Source organism: Haliaeetus albicilla, chromosome 12 (assembly GCF_947461875.1).
Source record: "Haliaeetus albicilla chromosome 12, bHalAlb1.1, whole genome shotgun sequence".
Taxonomy (NCBI): Eukaryota; Metazoa; Chordata; class Aves; order Accipitriformes; family Accipitridae; genus Haliaeetus; species Haliaeetus albicilla.
In genome coordinates, this window is record NC_091494.1 from 20878086 (window position 1) to 20898624 (window position 20539).

General features: G+C 42.5%; 1 protein-coding gene across 1 annotated transcript in view; it reads right to left on the bottom strand.

Moving 5' to 3' along the window:
- Positions 1 to 20539, bottom strand: part of AGBL1 (AGBL carboxypeptidase 1) — a 300223-nt gene that overhangs the window by 246333 nt on the left and 33351 nt on the right. The window contains exon 6 of the mRNA XM_069798469.1: positions 4213 to 4250. Within this exon, the coding sequence (XP_069654570.1) occupies positions 4213 to 4250 (38 nt within the window). The remainder of the gene's footprint in view (positions 1 to 4212; positions 4251 to 20539) is intronic.

The following is a 20539-nucleotide window of genomic DNA, read 5'->3' on the forward strand; positions in this document are numbered from 1 at the left end:
GCTACACTGGAAAGCTTGACTGTAACATCCCAGAGAAGAATAAAAAAACCTCCTGATGCTCTCATGGCACTTCAGCACCATTATAGATATTTACCAAGCAACATGTTCAGCCTGTATAATAACGTAGTTCAGTCAGAGGGAGTTAACAGCAGGGTGGAGAGACAACAGATAAAAAAAAAACCAGCAAGGCAATGGAGGAAGAACTTGCTACAAGCTGTTTGCTGCATGCATGTGGGCATGGCAGGTGTAGAACAGCAACTGGGAGAGCAGCATGCAAGGATAGGTAAAGTACTCTGGGATGCTTGGAAAGAGATAAGTCAGAAGAGAGAGACTGGCTGATGGTCAGGCAAGACACATCTTCTCTGTATCAGTAATCTGAGCTTCCACTGATAGAAAGATGTAGCACAGTCGTTAGAAGGGACCTAAACTTTTATTCCTCCATTAATCACCTCCATTAATCTCTATGATTATCACTGATTTCCACTATGTACAGAGGAACAGGACAACCAAGGTCACTCTCGTTTTTTACTGGGTTTCCAAGCATTTCTTCCCTGTTGTGGATGAAGCACAAGTTTGTAGTATCCAATCACTTATTTCTTTGGACAATCTTACACTTTCCCTCTGAAAAACAGCAACAATTTCCCAGGTGCAGCTGGAGCAGTCATTTTTTCTTACACTGATGCCTTCTTTCCTGGCAGATCTTGTTTCTTGCTGTTATGCACCTGTTAAATGGGCATTTAGCATCAGCTTCTGTTAGGAAAGAGACAGAGGCCAAAAAGTTTCTAGCCAGCCCCTCGCTCTGCAGGTGGACAAAGTCTTGAGCAGAGCTTATGGGAGCCTGAGGAGCTGAAGATTGATGTTTCTGATTCCATCAGGGAGACACACTGCCATCTGCCTGCTCCCTTTAAAACTACCGTGTGTTTTCTCGTTGCAGCTCGCTGCCAAAAGGAAGGACACTCACCCTCCAGCACGACTCCGTGTATGACCATAACCCTCCTGATCACTTTGGGCTGAAGCACTTAAGGATACAACAGCCCTACAGAGAGACCCTCAAGAATGGGTGTGTTCTTGTCCTGTCTGTTCTATAGCCTTCACCCCCAGCAAAATTGAATCTCACCACCATTTCCCAGCAAGTGGGTTACTGTGTCTCCCAAAAAACTCACAATAATCAGTCCACCAATTCAGTACTGTAGCACATTCCAGGATTCCTGCCTCGCATTTAGTTTTTATCCTATCTAAAACATGCTAATGGGCTTCTGGGTGCTTTGCCATGTACAGTTTTACCCCTTGTTTTCATAAGCAATTTTCAAGTGCTATAGCAATCATGAAAAAGAACTCAGCTCTTTTCCAGCCATGGTGAATTTATTTCTGGAAGAACCAGAGCTGTTTTTCACGTGTCCTGACCTACACCTCCCAAAAGACACAGCCTGCTCATTTGTATGCAGCTACCAGAGCACTCTACTCCAGAAGCCTGGAGCTTCTCGTGTCCTGAGCCACAGGACAAGGAGAAAACTAAAAGACATTCTTGACCGCTCACCATCAGACTGCAGAAAACATCAGAAAACACAGTTCAGGCTGACTTGTGGACTGTGGCACTCTATTTGGTTGCACAGTATTGGCACCATTTCCCAAATCCCAGTTCCGGCGCCTTAAGAGAACATCAGCTGAAAATAGACCATGTGTTTTCCTAAAAATCATTTTTCCATGGAAGCAGTAGCTGGTGTTGTTGCAACAATGTTGTTCAGTTGTGAATGATAAAGGAGAGAAGGACACAAGCCAGCAAACTGGGAAGGATGTCTGTTGTGGTTTAACCCCAGCCAGCAACTAAGCACCACGCAGCCGCTCACTCACTCCCCCCCCATCCAGTGGGATGGGGGAGAAAATCAGGAAAAGAAGTAAAACTCCTGGGTTGAGATAAGAATGGTTTAACAGAACAGAAAAGAAGAAACTAATAATGATAATGATAACACTAATAAAATGACAACAGTAGTAATAAAAGGATTGGAATGTACAAATGATGCGCAGGGCAATTGCTCACCACCCGCCGACCGACACCCAGCCAGTCCCCGAGCGGCAAATCCCTGCCCCCCACTTCCCAGTTCCTAAACTAGATGGGACGTCCCATGGTATGGAATACATTGTTGGCCAGTTTGGGTCAGATGCCCTGGCTGGGCATGAGAAGCTGAAAAATCCTTTACTATAGTCTAAACACTACTGAGCAACAACTGAAAACATCAGTGTTATCAACATTCTTCACATACTGAACTCAAAACATAGCACTGTACCAGCTACTAGGAAAACAGTTAACTCTATCCCAGCTGAAACCAGGACAATGTCTCAAAACGAAGAAATGTCTCTCCCAAGCAATGCCTTTGTTTGCAGCGGTCAGCAGTACAAACGAACACGAGAACCCTAATCTGTACATCACAGTGATCAACCAGAGAGACAGTGTAGGGACTGCTTTGCTCAATAGACTGAATTCCTGTTGGAATTCATTTTTTGTACCTTCTGTGAAAGCACCTGAACAACCAACCAGAATGATCAGTGTGTTCTTCCTGTACTGTAAAGCCTCTCTGCACTTCCTAAAGCACAAAAAGCATAAAAGAAAGAACCAACCAAGATGCTTTCACAACCTAAATTGGCTGAGAAGAGTCACACAGAAAATTTCTAAGATTAAATAGCTTTAAAAACTTACCTCACTCTGAGAGGAAAAGGGCTAGGAGAATTTTGGAGCTGAATCCAGTCCTTTTAGATTCCCTAGATCATTCTCAGCTTGCCTCCCAACTTTCATAACATGTGTTTATGACTCCCCAGGAGACTACATTTCACAGCTTCCCTTGGTAATTAGTCCTCCATTCCTATATACTGTTCTCATCTCTAGACCCAGAATAAGCCTTCAACTAGAAAACTTATCCTATAAATATCATGGGACAACAGAATTTCACTTCCCGTTCCTAGTACTTACCACAAATCAGGAGTGCAAGAGAAAAGCTTAAGCTGCCAGATGAGCTTTCAGCTCTTGCTCCACTTTTCCAGCCTTCTCTCTAAATTTCTTTCTACTCTGAAGGCTAGTTTTGCTTTTGTATTGCAAGCAGCTGTGGCATAGCCCCACAACCCCCTTGTTAAGATTTAGTGCCCAAACCAGAAGGTCTTTCCTTGTTGCAATAATGTGACCTTTAAATCTAGGCATCAAGGTTAATACTGAGACATTATTTCAGAACTCATCACTTGAGCTGCTGCAACTCAGACACGATCCCATTGCAGCATGCTCATTTAAGCACTGCTTCCAGGGCTACAATTTTTCACAAATGCATTTATTCCTAATACTATGAAAAGGAGAAGGGAGAGGGGAAGAAAAGGGGGGGGGGGGGAGGAATGGGAAGAGACAGAAGGACAATACGCCATTGTGATTTATTGTAGAGTAGATTGTCTGCAATAGTAGAGTGCTCTTTCTTAATCAAAGCTTTATTAAATTCTGGTAATAAAAAGCTAAGTGTTTTCAGATGGGATAAAGGTAAAAAAAGGGTAACGTTCATTTCAGGAACAGTCACACCAGCAGTATGTGGCTGAGAACCCACGTTAAGGTCTTTGACACCACCAGCCAGCTGGTGCAAATATTAAGCACGGCCTGCCATAGCAGGGCTGTACTCCAGCAATCACTAGGTCTCATCCCTATCTGCACATTATCAGACCTGATAAGCTTGCAAAGGAGAATAAGGTCATCTCTGTTGGGCTACAGAAGTTTTCCAAGCCTTTGCCAACAGCATCATTGTTACCAGGTAAGCACATAGTACAACAGCACCACAGGACAGACAGGTCCTGGCCCCACTCTCCACTGATGCTGGAACAGAACAAGCATTTGTCACTGACTGGAGAGGTTCACCATTTCTTCTGCTGCGCCAAGCCCCAGGACAACCACTGTTCCCTAAATACTCAAAATAAGGGTCTAGTCTGGCTCCCTCAGCAGCTTGCTCCCTGGGACCTATGGCACCATCTCTCATAGAGCTGTGTGTCCACAGAGCCACAGGGCTCCAAGAATCATAGCTAGACATACAGGAAAGTACTGCATTACAACTTCTCTTTTCTGAGCAGTGCTCTTTGGGACTGAGGGAAGAGGAGATACCAAGGGAGAAGGAGGTTCAACAGTATCATTCTGTCCAGTAACACAGCACAGAAAGGAAAGTCAGAAAGAATATGAAGAAAAAAGCTTACTTGATTTCAGCAAAGCTGCCAGAGCCTCAATGGCTGCCCTGGGGAAAGAAGAGAAATGGAGAAATAACGTCAATTTCTTCAATATTTTTTGTAACCTTCACCTTCACAGTCTTCTGGGCCAGGCTTCCCAGATGGTCTAAATTGACAGCTTATGATAGGCTTTGACAGAACTGCAGTGTTTTACACCAGCAGAGGATCCAGTCTCTGCAACTGACTCAGTTATTCTTAAAAGACCATTAGCCCTCTAGCTTTAGTGTTACACTGATTTGTAGTGACCATTAAATTTACAGCAACACCCACATATCCAAAGTAATGAAGCAAGTCTTTAAACTGCTGCCCCAGAGCTATTTCTTTGTATCGAAGACTCAGCACTTGCCCACTCCAGACACCAGTGCTTCTATCTACATCAGTAGATGATAACTTCTGCATCAAGCTGGAACATCCATGTCAGTATTTCCAGGCAAATTCCACTCCCTTCTCTGTTTTCACAGAACAAGCTTCACCCCCATCCTCTCCCACCAGCTTTAAGAGAAATTAAATTTTCTTTTGCGTTAATTTTAACAATGTCTTGCACTGCAGTGGCATGTAAAGGTCCCCACTCAGATCAGGATTTACAAGAAAAATGCTAAAGCTCTGTGGTAAGACTGCTTGCCCCATGGAGCTTAGAGAGTAAGCAGCTAGAGGGGAGAGACACACAGAGGGGTTTCTGTTGACCTTCTGCATCATTTCCCTGTGCAGGTAAGCAACTCAAACTGCCTGAGTCAGCATCACACTGGTTTGAATGGGAGCTGGTCACTAACATTTGCAGCTTGAAAAGCTGAACTGAGACATCCTTGCTCCCCACCATCTGGAGGCAAGTTTCTTCCTTGTCTGGTATAATCTCCATCCCACTAGCCCCACAGAAGACTTTCTTTTCCAGTCACATTCTGCTGGAGCAAGAATATCCATGTTCTAACCTGGCTTACTGCTGTGAAGTTTCAAGTGCCCACAGCTGATTAAATAAATAAAGCTACAAAAGCCTCCATGCCTAAGGATTCCCTAAAATGTAATCTCTTTACAAACCAATCCCCAAATAAAATCATATTAACTTCCATACTGAGCCAATTATCATCCTGCAGCAAAAAAAATAAATATTTTTTGTCATCAAGCTGTTGTTCATTGTGTGTCCTAACAGCAGCTGAGACTAAGAAAGATTCAAGAGCTGGTTCTTGCTGATGTTGGGTCGACATCCCTAATGTCATTCTTTCATAATGAATCTGTCCGAGTTCAACAACAGCATTACAAATAAACTGCAAAAGAAACACACACAAATACAGATAGAACAGGAAATCAGTAGCTAAAAATCTCACCAGTGGAAGCACAGTCATGCTTTCACTGCCACTTTAACTCCACCTAAAGAGTAATCATTCAGCTGGTGGGAGAAAACTGTCACCCACAAGCTATTCAGCATGCTCAGAAAAGGGATACTTTATTTGTCAAGTGATGGTCACTGATCACTCAATCTTTCCCCAAGTTTAAAGTTTGGGACAAAGTAAACAGATCTAAGCAAGGTAAAATTCCATCCAGACCATCTCCCAAAGCTTGCACTCAAGTATGTATCTTGTAAAGGAGACTACATTACATACCTACATTTGCAGGCTTAAGGTGATGTCTCAGTTACATGCCAGAACAGCAGAGCAACAAAGGAAGAACCAAAGTGTTTCTAGCTCCAAGCAGAAGAGATCTAAGGATTTCCTGTAGGCATCTGTTTTATTATGGGGATGCTTATGAGCATTGCAAAGTTTCAGTAGAGCTACACCACCATCATAATGTCAACACTGCCATCAAACCTCCCATCAACCAATCAATCAGCAAGTCTGGATTCTCCAATACTTTTTGGTGGTATGTAAACCACATTGTACACAGACAACTGCATTCATCCCCAGAGGACCTCAGACCGCCCAAACCATGTTCTCAGATAGTGTAAACTCGTATTCCTCCTAACTTTGAGTCTCCATTCTCTCTAATTCCTCATCACACTTGCCCCAGAAGACCTAAACTGTTTGTAGCCATACCATAGCTAATCCTTCAATAGTCTTAACCACCCCAGTCACTTCTCTTCTCCAGGCTTGGAGGGAGCTGGTCTGCTCCAAGTCAAGGGATAGGAGCTATTTGTGTTTTAGATGTGACCTGGTAGAACAGGTTTGCCACTTCTTTTCTTGTAAAGCTGAGAAACCCAAGACTATCATAAATATGTAAGTAAATCCACCCAGATGGTTCTATGGGATGGAAAAATTCAGACATGTCCTAAAAAAAAAAAATAAATAAATGAAAATTAAATGTAGTATCACCCAGATCCCAGGACCACCACTGAGCAGAATCAGAAACTTTCATAGTCACCACCTACTTCTGAAACAACATTACAGACCTGCAGCTGTAGCTAGCTGGATTTCCCACATTCCAGGCTAACAGCCTAGACACATCCTCATCTCATTCCATGCCTGTACATAGTACTGCAATAAAATAAAGTGGAACCAAATTAGTACATTTAATCTCTTCAAGTACTGCAATTCATCACGAGGGTTTTGGCATAGGCAATATGCAGCATTCTGTACGTCCTACAGCATGTACTTTACAGTTAGTCCTAAGTAGGTGCAGACCCAGTAGACTGACCTCAATACTATGCATTGCTTTAGAACAAATTTTGAAAGAAAAAATAATTAAAGACATGAGGGTAAACTGCAAAACAGATAAAACACATTTACCAAGAGTAGATCAAGCCTGCCTAACTTGATATCTTTCTTTGATAACTGATTTTTCTAGACAAGGGAAATGTGGTAGACCTAGTTTAGGTGTACCTCAATAAAGTATTTGATACGGTGCCACACTGGAAATTAGCAGCCAAGCTGGAGACATAGGGATTAGTGTAAGAATTGCAACATGGACAAGGAACTGGTTAAAGAGGCAATGACAGGAGTTGTGCTGAAAGAGGAATTATTGGTCTGGAGGGAAGTTATGTGTGGAAATGCTCAAGGATATTTTGAGACTGATCTTATTTTATCTTTTCATTAATGACCTTGGCACAAAAAGTCAGAGTATACTAACAAAATCTGCTGACCATGTGAAGTCAGGAGCTGCTGCCAATAGCAGGGAGTTAAGAATATCTTTCAGGAGTAACAGGATGTTCTTGAGTTCTGAAGCAACAGAAACGTGATGAAATGTAATAGTCAAAGTACAAGGTTACACAGTTAGGGTTTAACAAGAATTGCTGTTATGAGCAGGGGTTCATAATTTGGAAATGAGTAGAAGGACACCCTGAATATGAGAGCCAATTAGAGGATGAGTACATGCATGACCCAGCAGGGTGACAACCATGAAAAGGACAGATCAGGTCTCAGGAAAGCCACTGCCAGTAGAGAAGGGAAAGCATGAATGTTTTCATACAAGGCTTCACCTGAACAGCTGTGTGCAGTACTCGGAAGGAACTGTGCAGAAAAGTGCTAAGGAAATCATTATGGTACCGGAGACATATCTCATGAGGTCACAGTTTTGTCACCTTAGCAAAATGATGGTTAAGAGGTGACTTGATTGTTCTCCATAGACACACTGGGTGGGGGAGAAGTAAACACTGAGGAAGGCAGAGAGCTACTTAAGCTAAAGAACAAAGCTGGCACAAGGACAAATGGATATAAAATGGCCATGAATAAATTTCAACTGGAAATTAAAGGATAGATTTTAAGCATTGGGAAATGAAGCTCTGAAACATCCTCTTGGCAGCAATGGGACGAACAACCTAACAACTTTGAAAACGGAGCCTGAATTGCTTATAATGGGACCGTTAGGCTCAGTTGCCAATGAGGGAAGGGTCTGAAAAAAGTGATCCAGGAATGACTGTAGTCTTATATCCCTACATTTTAATCATAGACAAAATGGAAGTGAAATGAGAAACAGGTATTCTAAGTGCAAAGTTAATTAGCCAGGGAAAAAAAAGAGCAGCTGCACCAGCTTAAGCTGAAAGTCCAAATAGTCTAGTATCCTGTGGCCAACAGTGGCCAAGGGAAGCATATAAGACCACAGCAAAAACACAGTGCTGGAACTTCCAGACCAGACTCCAGCAATTTGCAGTCCAGAGATTTCATAAGCTAGCAATGGTACCTTTGGGAGGCTTTTTAGCTCTTAGTTGATTTTCTTTCTATATATTTGCCTGGGCACTTTTGAACTTACGCAAACTCAGCATCCACAATTATCCTGGGTAAGGAGTTCACACCTACACTGTGTAGAGTTACCTACCTGCATTTGTTTTAAGTTTGGACTTTAAATCAGCATTGTAATTTACACTTTAAGTCAGCTGTCGGCAAGTATCCCCAGAATATTACTCATCTTTGATGCTGAACAAATTCAAACATACAAAACACCCTATGGGAAACAAATAAGAACTCATAGAAGAGAATGCAGAACGGACTTTCACTGAAAACAGCAGCAAGCTGATGGATGCATCAATAGGCTTACAGCAAGCCAGGCAAATGGTGTTTGTGATATCAGCACCTCTTAACACCGAATGGCAAACCAACAACACCTTTTCTGGCATCAGAAGATATAATGAGATGAGTAAGCCTGGGACAGGAAGACAGAGAGAAAGGAGATAATAATTTGTGCATGAAAGCAAAGAGGGGAGGGGGGGCAGGGAGATGGGAACAGGAAGAAAAGTTTAAGAGCACAAGAAAGATGACTTGATGAGCCATATGCTAGACCAGAGAATTTGATAGCTTGCCCAGTGCAGAACTCTGCATTTGTCTCAAGACAGAATGGGGTGGGGGGTGGAAGAAATCATTAAAAAACCTGCCAAATCTGTCCAGATGCCTTCCTCTGATTTTCTATTCTTTGTGGCAATATGTTAGTAAAATCTTACACTGGGATTGACAAAACAGCTATCTCAAAGGAGGCTCATTTATGTATTTCATAAAAAGGAGGTATAAATAAAGTTGCCCTATCTTAAAAGGCATAATAATAAATGCTGCTCTGTAATCAGAAAACATTAAAAACTCCCTGTAGTAGCAGTTGAGACAGCCACTCTGAAGAATGGAAATCTCTGAAGTGTTTCCAAGTCAGCAGCTTGGATATCAGGGCAGGAGTACAACTAGCAGACAGATAGACAAATGCAACTTCCAGATCCTGTGCTTAGGAACCAGGAGCAACAACAAAGAAAAACTCCGCTTCCCAAGCCAAAGCACAATTGGATTAGCCAGTAAAACCAGGCTGCTAAAAAGCATAGACAAAGAAGTCTTTTGCCTAGGTCACCCTTTAGATCTGAGCTACCAGGACAGTGTTAGCTGGAAATCACTGCAGACAGAAGAGACTGAAAGGCAGGATCTCTTAGGTTTTCTTCTCCACTCTGATCTCAGCTCACAGGTTGTAGTGCTGGGCAGTATGACAGACGATGCTGTGCCTCTGTTTTTGCCCCTTGAATAGAAAATTAATTGCTGTTCCACCCCAGTATTAAAAAAAAAAAAAAAAAAAAAGACGACTCCTGAAAATGAAAAACCTCACTACAAGAGATATGCGTGGTGGACTACATGAAAGGATTTTAAGGCTCAGGACACATTGACATTGGTGCCCACCTGTTCAGGACTAGCTTGGAACTATGGACAGGGAAAAGCAGAGAAGCCAAAGACTGAACAAAGTGATCCAAAAGGGCTCTGCAGATCAGCCCCCAAGTAACTTAACCAGCCTTCCTTCTCCTGCAAGATTGTACATTTTACATGCTTAAACACAAACCATCCTCTTCAAATTATTGAATGAAAGCAAATGACTTGGTGCTTCATTAAATACCTCTTCAACTTGATGCCTGATCTAATTCCTAAAGGCAATCACACCTGGATAATAAAGATGTACAGCACTATTTTTATAGAAATGTAAGAAAAGGTTCTGCCCCTGCCTGGCAAAGCACATTGCTTCAAGCCCATGCTCCCTCCTTTTGCCCTTTACCCTGCTATTTTGCAGTATAATCACTTGATGCTGTCATGTTTATTTATATCGTAAGCAGCAGGGGGGGCAGGGACCGTGCAATATATATTTGTACAGCATCTAGCACAATGGGAACCCTGACTGAGGGTTCAAGGTATTACAGCTTACAGGCTTAAAGACCCTAAACTTCCACAGCCCCTGTCTCTGGGAGAAATTAAGAGCCCTTGAGTGTACATATTGTGTGACTGCATTTTGCCTCCAACCCCTGGGACTCATGCTTAACTACAGGAGTTTATACAGTCACAGAGCAACTCACTCAAAAGACAATTTCACATTTGACAACTGAGAGACATTTAGAAACAACATGTAGGCACCACAGCAATAGGTGCTTTATAAATCCTACCAGAAGGTAGATCTCATCTGAGACAGATGCCTTGAATAGTCATTTCCCTTGTGGCCCAGAAATACAGATCTTAAATATGCAGGCACTTGCACAGTGATTTGTTTTAAAGGCTTAAAACCAGCAGCTTCACAAGTCTTGGAAATATGGGTGGGCAAAAGCTGCTTATGCTGCTGGCATTTTCATAGCATTGCTGGTCTAGGACTTACATAAAACACCCATCATCATGTCCACTTTAATTCCAGCTTGTTAGCTAGGCATTAAAACTTATGCTAAAGGCAAAGCCTGCTCACAGTCCCACACGCAGCCGACAGGTGGAGTCTGGAGATCCAGCTGTTGCGCACAGATGTGCTTTTGGTGTAATGCAGAAGGAAAGGGAAAAAAAAATTTAAAAAAAAAAATCACACACTCCTTTTCTAATGGTTACTTCAATTCCAGTGACCAGCTTTTTTTTTTTTTTTTTTTTTTCTTTCCCCCCTGGAAAAGCACACACTGTCTTTAATACAAATATACATCTTCTGCGGAACCTATTCTCTGTGATGCAATTCATTTTGCTGAACAGAATTAGTGAGCAAACAAAAAAGGTACAGAAATTAAATGCATACTGAACACTATTTCCTCCCCATCTTTAAAGATTTATATGTCTATTAACTCTAAGAGGAGGGTTGTGAGGAAAAAAGTGTACACAGATGCCAAATTCAATGCTAATAGCCAACAAGACTTAACAGCAAAAGGAGTGAGGATTCCCTGCTTTTTAACCCTACAACAACCCCAGGAGCAAATTTGCTCCTATCTTGCATTTTGGTAAGCTGAAGTCAATGTGTTCTTTGAAAGACGTGCTGCTCCTTGTAGAGAAGTTAGAGTTGTGATGCAGAAGCCCCAGTGTGAGGTCCTCTCTTGCTTTCATGGCTGATACAATAAGCATACCTCAGTTCCCAGGTTCAGCTCAAAGCCTTCACTGTAGCATCTTCCAAACATCTCTGCCTGCCCTGGAGCCCGTTAGGTTAAAATCAGTGAAAAGGTATAGCCTTCCAGCCTCTTTCATCTCTGCCTCCCAGAAAGAAGAGTCACTCCAGGGTTATCCTCCAGGCATCCTTACAAGTATCCTACTGTCTCTTGTGTACAACAAGTACAGAAGGAGAGACAGCTGTATCCTAAAAATTGAACCTATTCTTTACAGCTCTAAATTAAATTAGCTTCAAAGTGGTAACAAAGAAGAACAAGGTACACAAAACACACTTAAATCCTTGCCAAAAAAATGCCCAGGCATTTCTTACAGCATGGTGCAGAGCTGGCACTGCTTCCTCAGGCAGAAGCCATACCTCAGAAGATTTCCCATTCCTGTCAACTCCCTCTCTAGGGTCAGATGTCACCAATATGGCTGAGGCAGGCTGTGACAACTTGTCATTCACATCAAGATGAAGGGGCTGGAAGGATCACAACCAGATAGGATTCTTAACAGATTCATCACCCAGGCAGTCTCAGACTGACAGTGTGAGAATCCAGCTCTCCCACCCAAGGGACACATGGAGGGGGACTGAGAAAGGGTCTTGACGCTATCCTTGATTGATTAAGAGGAGTAGTGAGGATACTTATCGAGGCCACATCTGATAACAAGCACCAGCCCAGCCCTACAAAACATCTCGTGCACAATTAAAGCATATCAGTGAGTGGGGGTAAATCCCCCTCCTTTCCCCAGATACCTGTCTTCCAATCCCAATGCAGTTAGTAGTGAGAAAGGGCCCAGTGGTCTGTTGGCTCACTCCTTAGCTGTCAATTTATTCATAGCTGATCAGTTCACCACGCCCAGCAGCTTTTGCTCCAGAGACCCGAGGGACTGACGTGCACATTGTGCTCACAGCAAGGTAGGTGCTCAGTGCACAGGGGAGAGAGCCAGCCCCATTCTGCTTGCTTCTGGATCATTCTGCCTCAAACTTTTCTGAATGCTGTGTACACCCAGAGTAAGGGCAGGGAGAGGGACGCAATCCACGTACCTGGTGAAACCCTGCTTACTGCATGATGAAGCCAAAGGGCACTGCTTGGTGACATACCCAGGACCCCTAGGCTCAAATCTCAGCAGGGCAACTGTGACTTCTGTCCTCATTAAGAGAAATTGAATTGCAGGTGCTTTGCCATTGAGGAGTCTCTGATGGTGAACTATAACAGAGAAGGTAGAGCTTGGGGGTACCCAGGACTTTATGAAGCCAGAAAATGAGCCTGCACTCACGCTATATTGCCTGCAAACAACTGCAACATTTTTCCTTTATGGAGACTATCAATTGCTGGCAGTGATGTATCCAAGGGCAGCTTGTGCTGCCAACAGTCCAGGTAGCAAGGTATGGAACATGTCACTGCTTGTGCCCAGAGCTGTTTGAGGGCATGAAAGGGAGGCTGGTTTCAAAGTAATCAAGGCTAAGAGCTGTAGTTCTCCCTGACTACTGGTTAGTACAAACCATCTCTAAGGCAGCAGTAATCTCAGGGTACATCTTTAAAAAGCACTTTTTAAATGAAAGGTGCTCTTGAGCTGTAAAACAACAGTGTTTGAAATAGCAACCTTTACTGCATGTAACTCAGCTACTGCAATGGATGGGAAATTTGAGTTTTCATTTCAGCCATTCCTGCAGTTTCACTGCTTAGGATTTTGACATTTATTTTGTCTGGGTTTTTTGGTTGGTTGGTCTTTTTAACCAAAAAAAAAAAAAAAAAAAAAAAAAAAAAAAGAGTTTTTCAAGGAAACTAATTTTAAAAATATGGCCAATTTAAGAGACTTGAAAAGAACATGATATATGAAGTTGATGGACTGAGAAAGCACCATCTTCCTTGATCTCTACCAAGAACAAGGCTGACTTGTGTGGCAGCCTTTTCTTTAAGCAAAAGTCAGATGCTTCAGAACAAAAGAAGGAATGACTGATATTGAACACGAGATGAAAAACTGTGTTTGTTCTTTTTAATCTAATGGTACTGTTTCCATATGACAAGGCTGTAGAAATAGATCCATCAGTTTGATTTTATATGGCACTTCACTTTCCCCTCTGGTCCTATTCAGATGAAGCACATCCATAAAGTCCAGCCAAAGGAAACTTAAAGCTTAAAACCTCTAGGGAAGAGAGCTAGCTTGCAGAGTTTCTTTGAATATGCCAGAGCAAGAAGCCATTTCATGCAAGCATAGCTGCTGGAATCATTCTCCCTGTGCCGCGTGACAAGATGCAACTTAGGTGGTTGCAAACTGGCAATATGTCATAACATAACCCTATAGCCCTACTTAGTTTTGCCTGTCAGTGAGTGTCCAGTGACAGTCTGCCTGTAGTACTAAGGCCATGGTTTGAATGTATGAGTACCTGTTTACACATCAGCTGCAGCACTGACAGCACACAGCTTTACATGCATATTTGCAGTAGGGAGCAAGTTGAAGAAGGTATTGATGCCGATTAATCTTCGTGTATGCAACACTTTCCATTTATCAGTCTCCATGTGCTTCCCAAGTAGGTAAGCATTATTTCCCTTGTTATGTGTACAAGTTAGACAGTTTATGTATATTGCTCTTACCTAAATTCCAAAGGATGGTCATCAGAGTCAGAGCTGCCTGAAAAGCTCACATGCAAGTGGAATTTCAACAAAATATATAGGAGAAAAATATGCAGAAGCCATCACCAATTTTCTCCTGTTTTCCAGCTACCACCACTTTTCATCTCTTCAGATGATTGTGTTCCCTCACATACATACTTAGCCCTTCAGCACTGAATTTACTGTGAATTGGGCACTTTACAGTTTGATGGTCCTAACTGATGCTGCCAAATATGAACATGCTTGGAAGTACTGGGGTATTAGTTTGTAAGCCATGTGTGTACACAATACTGAGCTTAATTGGTACTATTAATTCAGTCTCAAATTGAGAACAATCCATAAACATGCTCGAGAAAAAGTAACACTCTTACAAATTCACATTAGGCATCTTGACCTGAATTTAAAAGGCATTTTTATGTCTAAACATGCAGCTAGCACTCAGCAGGATTTTTCAAGGCCCCTTTGTATACTGAGGTCAGAACTACCTTTTAACTGTATGAGTTAGGTCTTTAACCTGCCAAGAGGCTTTCTGTTACGGTTACATTGCCTTTCATCTTCACACATCTAAATATCTCTGGAAATCCAGATATTCATTCAAAAAACTCAGTCCTCACTGACCCAAGTGTCTTCAGTCAACACCAATAGCCAATTTATAAGAAATTTTTCAAACCTGTCTTGTACACAAAAGAAACGCCAATTTTACCTACTGTGTGTTTTTGAGGCAGATGACTGCAAAACGCACGTAGAATGGTACTAGAAACATGTAATGCTGACTAGTTTTGTCAGTAAGCATGAAGTCTTTGGGAAAATAGATGTTGCAATTGCAGAGCAGGGAGAAAAGCTTATTAACTTGCCTGGGATTTTCAGTAAAGGTTTAGCAGGGAAAAAAAGCCATCCTGCTCTTCACCTCCCTCTGCCATTCTGTGGTTTCTGTCTCACTTGATAGGTGGGAGAGGGAAATGGGGATACTGCTGTATTGTGTAGTACTCACGCAGAGATAACATCTTTGCAGGAAAAAGAGCCCAGGTGTGGAACTGGAATAACTTTCACACTGCCCTGCAGCAGCTTTCTGGAGATAAGATCTCCAAGCTGTGATAGGAACGGCAGAAGAGTCATCTGAGGACACAATCAGGTTCAAACTAAATAGGATAGATGTATCCTCATTTGCAACATCTTCTGCAGAAGCTATCTGTGCAAGCAGACTGAGCCACCATCACAAAAGGCCACAGTCTCAGACAGCAGCAGATGCACCACCGCTCCAACTCCTGCTGTGAATTTGTCCTTGGCCTGTCCTCTTCTCTGCAGCTCAGGCAGGACAGCAGTAGAACATCTTACTGCAGGGAAGGCAACCTACGAGCTGCAGGTCAGAGATGAGGCTCTCTGCAACCACAGTACCTCAAAATATTTAGCATTTCAAAGAACAACAATGTGCTATATAAGATGGCAATGGCATAGGTAGGGGTTCTGAGAAAGAAAAAGAAGTATGTTTAGTTTAGTAGTATGCCCAGGAGTCAGAAAAATAGTATTCTCTGTTAGATCACCCATGTTGCTTTCCATATAGCACTTTGCCCAGCTGGTGACCGAGATACAACGTGCAGGATGCATTAAGACTCTGGGAGGATGAGCAGGAAGACTGTACTACCGCAGCAGCCAAAGCACAGCCTCAGGTTTCATCCCCACATCTACAAGTAAGGGGATTTGAGAGCAGGCAGTATGCACTAGCCTTGAGTGCAACGTAGGTCACTACACCATCATGGAGTTTGCGAGACTGGTTGAAAGCCAGCATCTGGCTCTTGTGGCTGATCCAGCCAACCACAGACTAATGAATTTTTTCAGTTACACATGTATAATTCCTTATTAAGCAATAATCTGCTCACATCTTAGTGCTGGTGCCTGTTCTTCACAACATTTAGCTAGAGGATTTAGAAGGGAAAAAAAAAAAATCAGTAACAAGGCAAAATGCAGCAAATACTAGGTCAAATTCTCCTGGTATTTGCTGTTTGAAAGCTGCGATGTCACACTGGCATAACTGCAGGGGCTTTTTGAAGCAGTAATTTGCAGAAGCCTAAGTAATGAAAGTTAGTATTTCTTTTCTCCTCTCCTTTCATTGGAAAGCTTCCATCCGATATAATCAAGCCAAACTCTGGGATTTGAGAACAGACCATATCAAAGCCAAGGCTGGTAGAACTTGAGCTGTAAATATAAGAATGAAGCAATGGACATAAATAATTAAAAAGCACAGTAAAATTTATGAGCATTATCAGGATGGTTCTTCCACGTGCCCTTGTTTTTTTCTGCACAGAAAAATCTGGAAGGTGGTAAAAGCTGGAATAGCCAAATATGTAAGTGCAATTTAAAACAACAATGAAAAACAAGGAGGAAATGAAGCTTTTGAGTAGACCGTGAGAGCTGTTGTACCATTGCAATGCATGTGCTGTGATCCACACAAAACCCAAATGATATCCATTTAGCACAGGAAAGGAAAGAAACACATGGAATAGATGTGCCAAAGTTATGGGGCGATTTTCTCTTTCCTGTTTTGCAATAGTCTGGCTGTTACTGCAGCCTGACAGTAAAAGCTCAGTCTGAGAGGCATGACCCTTCCAAGGTTTACACCTCAGGGGGAGTTTCCATTGCCAACCCGAGAGCCGCAGCCATATTAGGAGTCAGCAGCCCTGTTCTTCCTCACCAGCCACTTCAAGTTTTCAGGTTCTCCCCTCCATGTTCCAAACCGTGTCTCTGAACACATCCCAGAGCTGCTCAACTCTGGGTTTATTTACAGATTTTGCTGGCATTGCTGCCATTCCAAGTGTTGTCCTGCAGATAAAGAGCCCGAGAAGAGCCCTGCCAGCATTAGCAAGCCAGAGACCTGTGCTACATCTGTAGTACTGCTGTTACCAAACCTTCTCTCCCTAACAAAACTCATTTCACCTGCACTTGGTAAATATTCCAGTATTTGCAATTTCTCTTTTATTCTTTATAATCAGCGTTCAATAACTCCCTAAAAGAGCCTGAAAGAGACTGTGAAGACATTGGAGCTATCTCTCTCCTGCCCACTGGAAATGACTCAGTTGTGTTGCCTCTGTATTGCTAAAACCAGCTACCCCGCTGCTCCTACAGCTGGTGCGGCTCCAACAGTGCTATCAGGACAGGGAATCCTAGCGCAGAAAGGCTGTTGCTAAGGGCTTTGACACTGTGTCATAGAACTCTGCTCAGGGCAGGTCTAATCACTGTTACGCTTTAAAAACCACTGATAGTTCTAGAGACTGGCTTACGCGTCACCTACCAGCATTGCCAGCACTGGTGGAGCTGGAAAAAAGCCACAGCAAACCCAGAAAATTCTTAGGGCTGTTTTCCTTGTGGGGACAGCACCTGCTCAGGGCCAGCATTGTGCAAAATTTTTGCTGTAGATGTTCTGCATTGAGGATTCCTTTCATTGTTGTTTCAATCATATTTCCCTTGTCTACGTTTGGACTGAAAGCTTCTGTTGGGAGGATTTCACAGCTGCTTTCTACCCCCTTCATAAGGGTAGCAGGCTTCTGGGTGGGAGGAGAAATGGCAATAAATCAAGTGAAAGGCAAAGGGGATGAGATGCCAGGGCTCTCATATGTGCAAGTGAGTGCCCTCAACTTTATCTACTCACTCTCTGGCCTCTATCAGAGATTCACATTATTACCCTACTCAATGATTTCTGAGGGGGAATTCTTTCTTTGTCAGCTTGACACAGGAAAATGGATGCAGGCAAACAGGCAGGGTGGGCACCTGTTCATCACCTCTACAAGCAAATTCAGATAAGCTTTGCTTAGAAATCCCTTCCCTCCAGTTCCAGTCCCCCAGGGCTGTCTGGCTGATGCTTTCTGAAAGCTTTGGCACTTAACATCACCTCAAATGTGCTTACAAGGTCACACAACCATGTTGCTCAACCCTCTCCTTGCTCTGCCAGCTTCACATCCACTCCACAGTCCACTTCAACAGCATCCTGGCTGAGCATAAGACTTTTCACAAATTCACTACTGCTCTTCTCTCCCCTTTCTCATTTCCCCCTTCTCTATCTCTGTCCTCACTGAATGCCCCAGATACAAATGACTGTACCCTCACTACCCTTAGGAAGGCATTAGAAAGGTGCTGTTTTAAGTGTACACACTGAGCATGTGGAAAGTCTGATCTCAGGTGACTTGCCCACAGTAACACACCATGTCTCAGATTAGCACTTCAGACATGAGAGATCTTTCATCTTCTACTGTTAGACTTTTTGCTCTTCTTTACTCTTATAGCCTACCACCACTGGTGAAAGCCTTCCCTCTGCACCTCCAGATCAGGAGCAGCTTGCCTACCCCTCTTCTCACAGTTAACCCATCAACTTCCAGAAGTTATCCCAAACCCTTCATTTCTTCCTAGATTGCAAAATATTTTGTAATCCTTCTAGCTCTGCTCTCATTTTTTTATTTGGATTTATTCCACTCTGTTCCTTCTGTGCTACTTAGAAAATGTTTAACATAACAGTACCACACCAGTCTTGACCTAGCCTTCTATAGGACTGTCATACTCGGCTACAAGGAATCATTGTTAACATTAACAATTCATTTAACTCTGGGAAACACTCAGATGCAACTAATGTATGAAATCAAGTCCTACCTCCCATTTGGATGGGAGGGATAGTGGTTTCCCCAGCTATGTGGGAGATACATCTCATAGAGTGCTTCTAAGAGGCAATGCAATTGCACTGCAGTGAGGCACCCAAGGGTTAGCTTTAGTCTAGTTAGCACAAAGACCAACAGTGAGACAGATACGGCATCATGAATAATACTCCCAGACTGGATAATATGTCTCCAGAAGCTTGGGTAGCCTACACTGGAGGCCCTGCTGCAAGCCTTAACAGTTGTTAGCAGAATGAGTTAAATGAAAGCTAGGGCGGAAAGAATCTCCCACCCAACGAGCACAGAGTTGCCTGCAGTATAGACATACCCAAAGCCATCATGTGAGGTCAGCCATGAATTGCATCTGCCATAGCCACTGGGCGTGAAAAGTCAAGAACTTGAGAACAGCAGTGACTTGCCCTCATACCATCTTTCCAAATATAACCCGCTAGCTCACCAATGGGGAAGAAGTAACAGACAAGCAAAGAAAGGCCTTCACTTGAAACCATTGCTTCTTTTTCAAACTCTTACCTCTACCTGAAATAGACATAAAACATAAGCTAGACCTAAAAGAGAAAAAGCAAACATCTCTTTCAAAATAACAGTCACACTAAGTGGGCCCATTTATAAACCAGTTTCTCCCTTCTCATGACATATCAAGTTAAGCTCAGAAGTGGATTGCTCTTTATATAATGATCATTCACCAATTTTTTATGCCACAGATGTAGGTCTATCTGTCCTTAATCTTGCCATACCAGAGGCTACCAAGAGATGGCACCAGGGTTTCTGTATGCAATATGTTTGTCCAGCCATCTGGAACAACCTTGGTATACGGTATTCCTCTCTGCCTCATCAATTCTTCATCTATTTTCAAATCTCATCTGAAAGCTTCTCTTTCTCCCTTGCCTCTACCTCTTAATTTTTCAATTTCTCTCATCTGCTGCTATTAACGCTACAATGCCACTAAAGTATAATTCTGCAATGCAACTCTATTTACTCTGCAAAGCAGCACTAAGATACCATCAGTCTGAAATGAGATTTTATAACTTATTATTAATATTAGAACAGGTCATTCTTTCAGAGAAACCACACAGACTGTAAAAAGAACAGAGGAGAAGGAACTGCATATAACTGGGATACCCTTGGCTCCAAGATCATTTCTTCAATTACAATGGCTCATTGCATTAAATTTGAACACTTTGGTTTATTTACGTATCTCAGTGATGTACCCATCTCTGCTCCATGTCATCTGAGATATTAGTCAAGTTGAAAAGACACTTGATGTGAACAAAAATTTTAAAGACAACCCTTTTTCCCTTGTTGCTGGCATCATCTCATTCAGAACAGTATTTACCAGTTTTATTTAGCAGGAATTCTAGGCTAAATCCCATGTAGATCAAGGCCAGATGGGAAGCATGTCATTTAGTTGTGACATGCTCAAAAGAAGTATTTCAACCCCTCCTGTGAATTTTTTACAGGGATCAAATGAACCAAATAAAAATTTCAGAATAAGTAGACACTAAGCACTGATTAATTCTGACCACATTCCAATAGAATGTGTTACTCTTCAATTAAATATCCAAACTGCTCAATGCAATTAATGGCAAGACACAGACCAGCAAGAGAAATTAAGGACGATTTGCTTTTGATCATCTATGAGGAACCATTGCCAAATAAACAAAGGCATAAAGCCGTATGTGTAGCATTCCTCAAAAAGAGCCAATCACAACAGCTACCATATCAGGTTGCAAAGGAACTAATCACCATGTTGGTGTGTTGCACT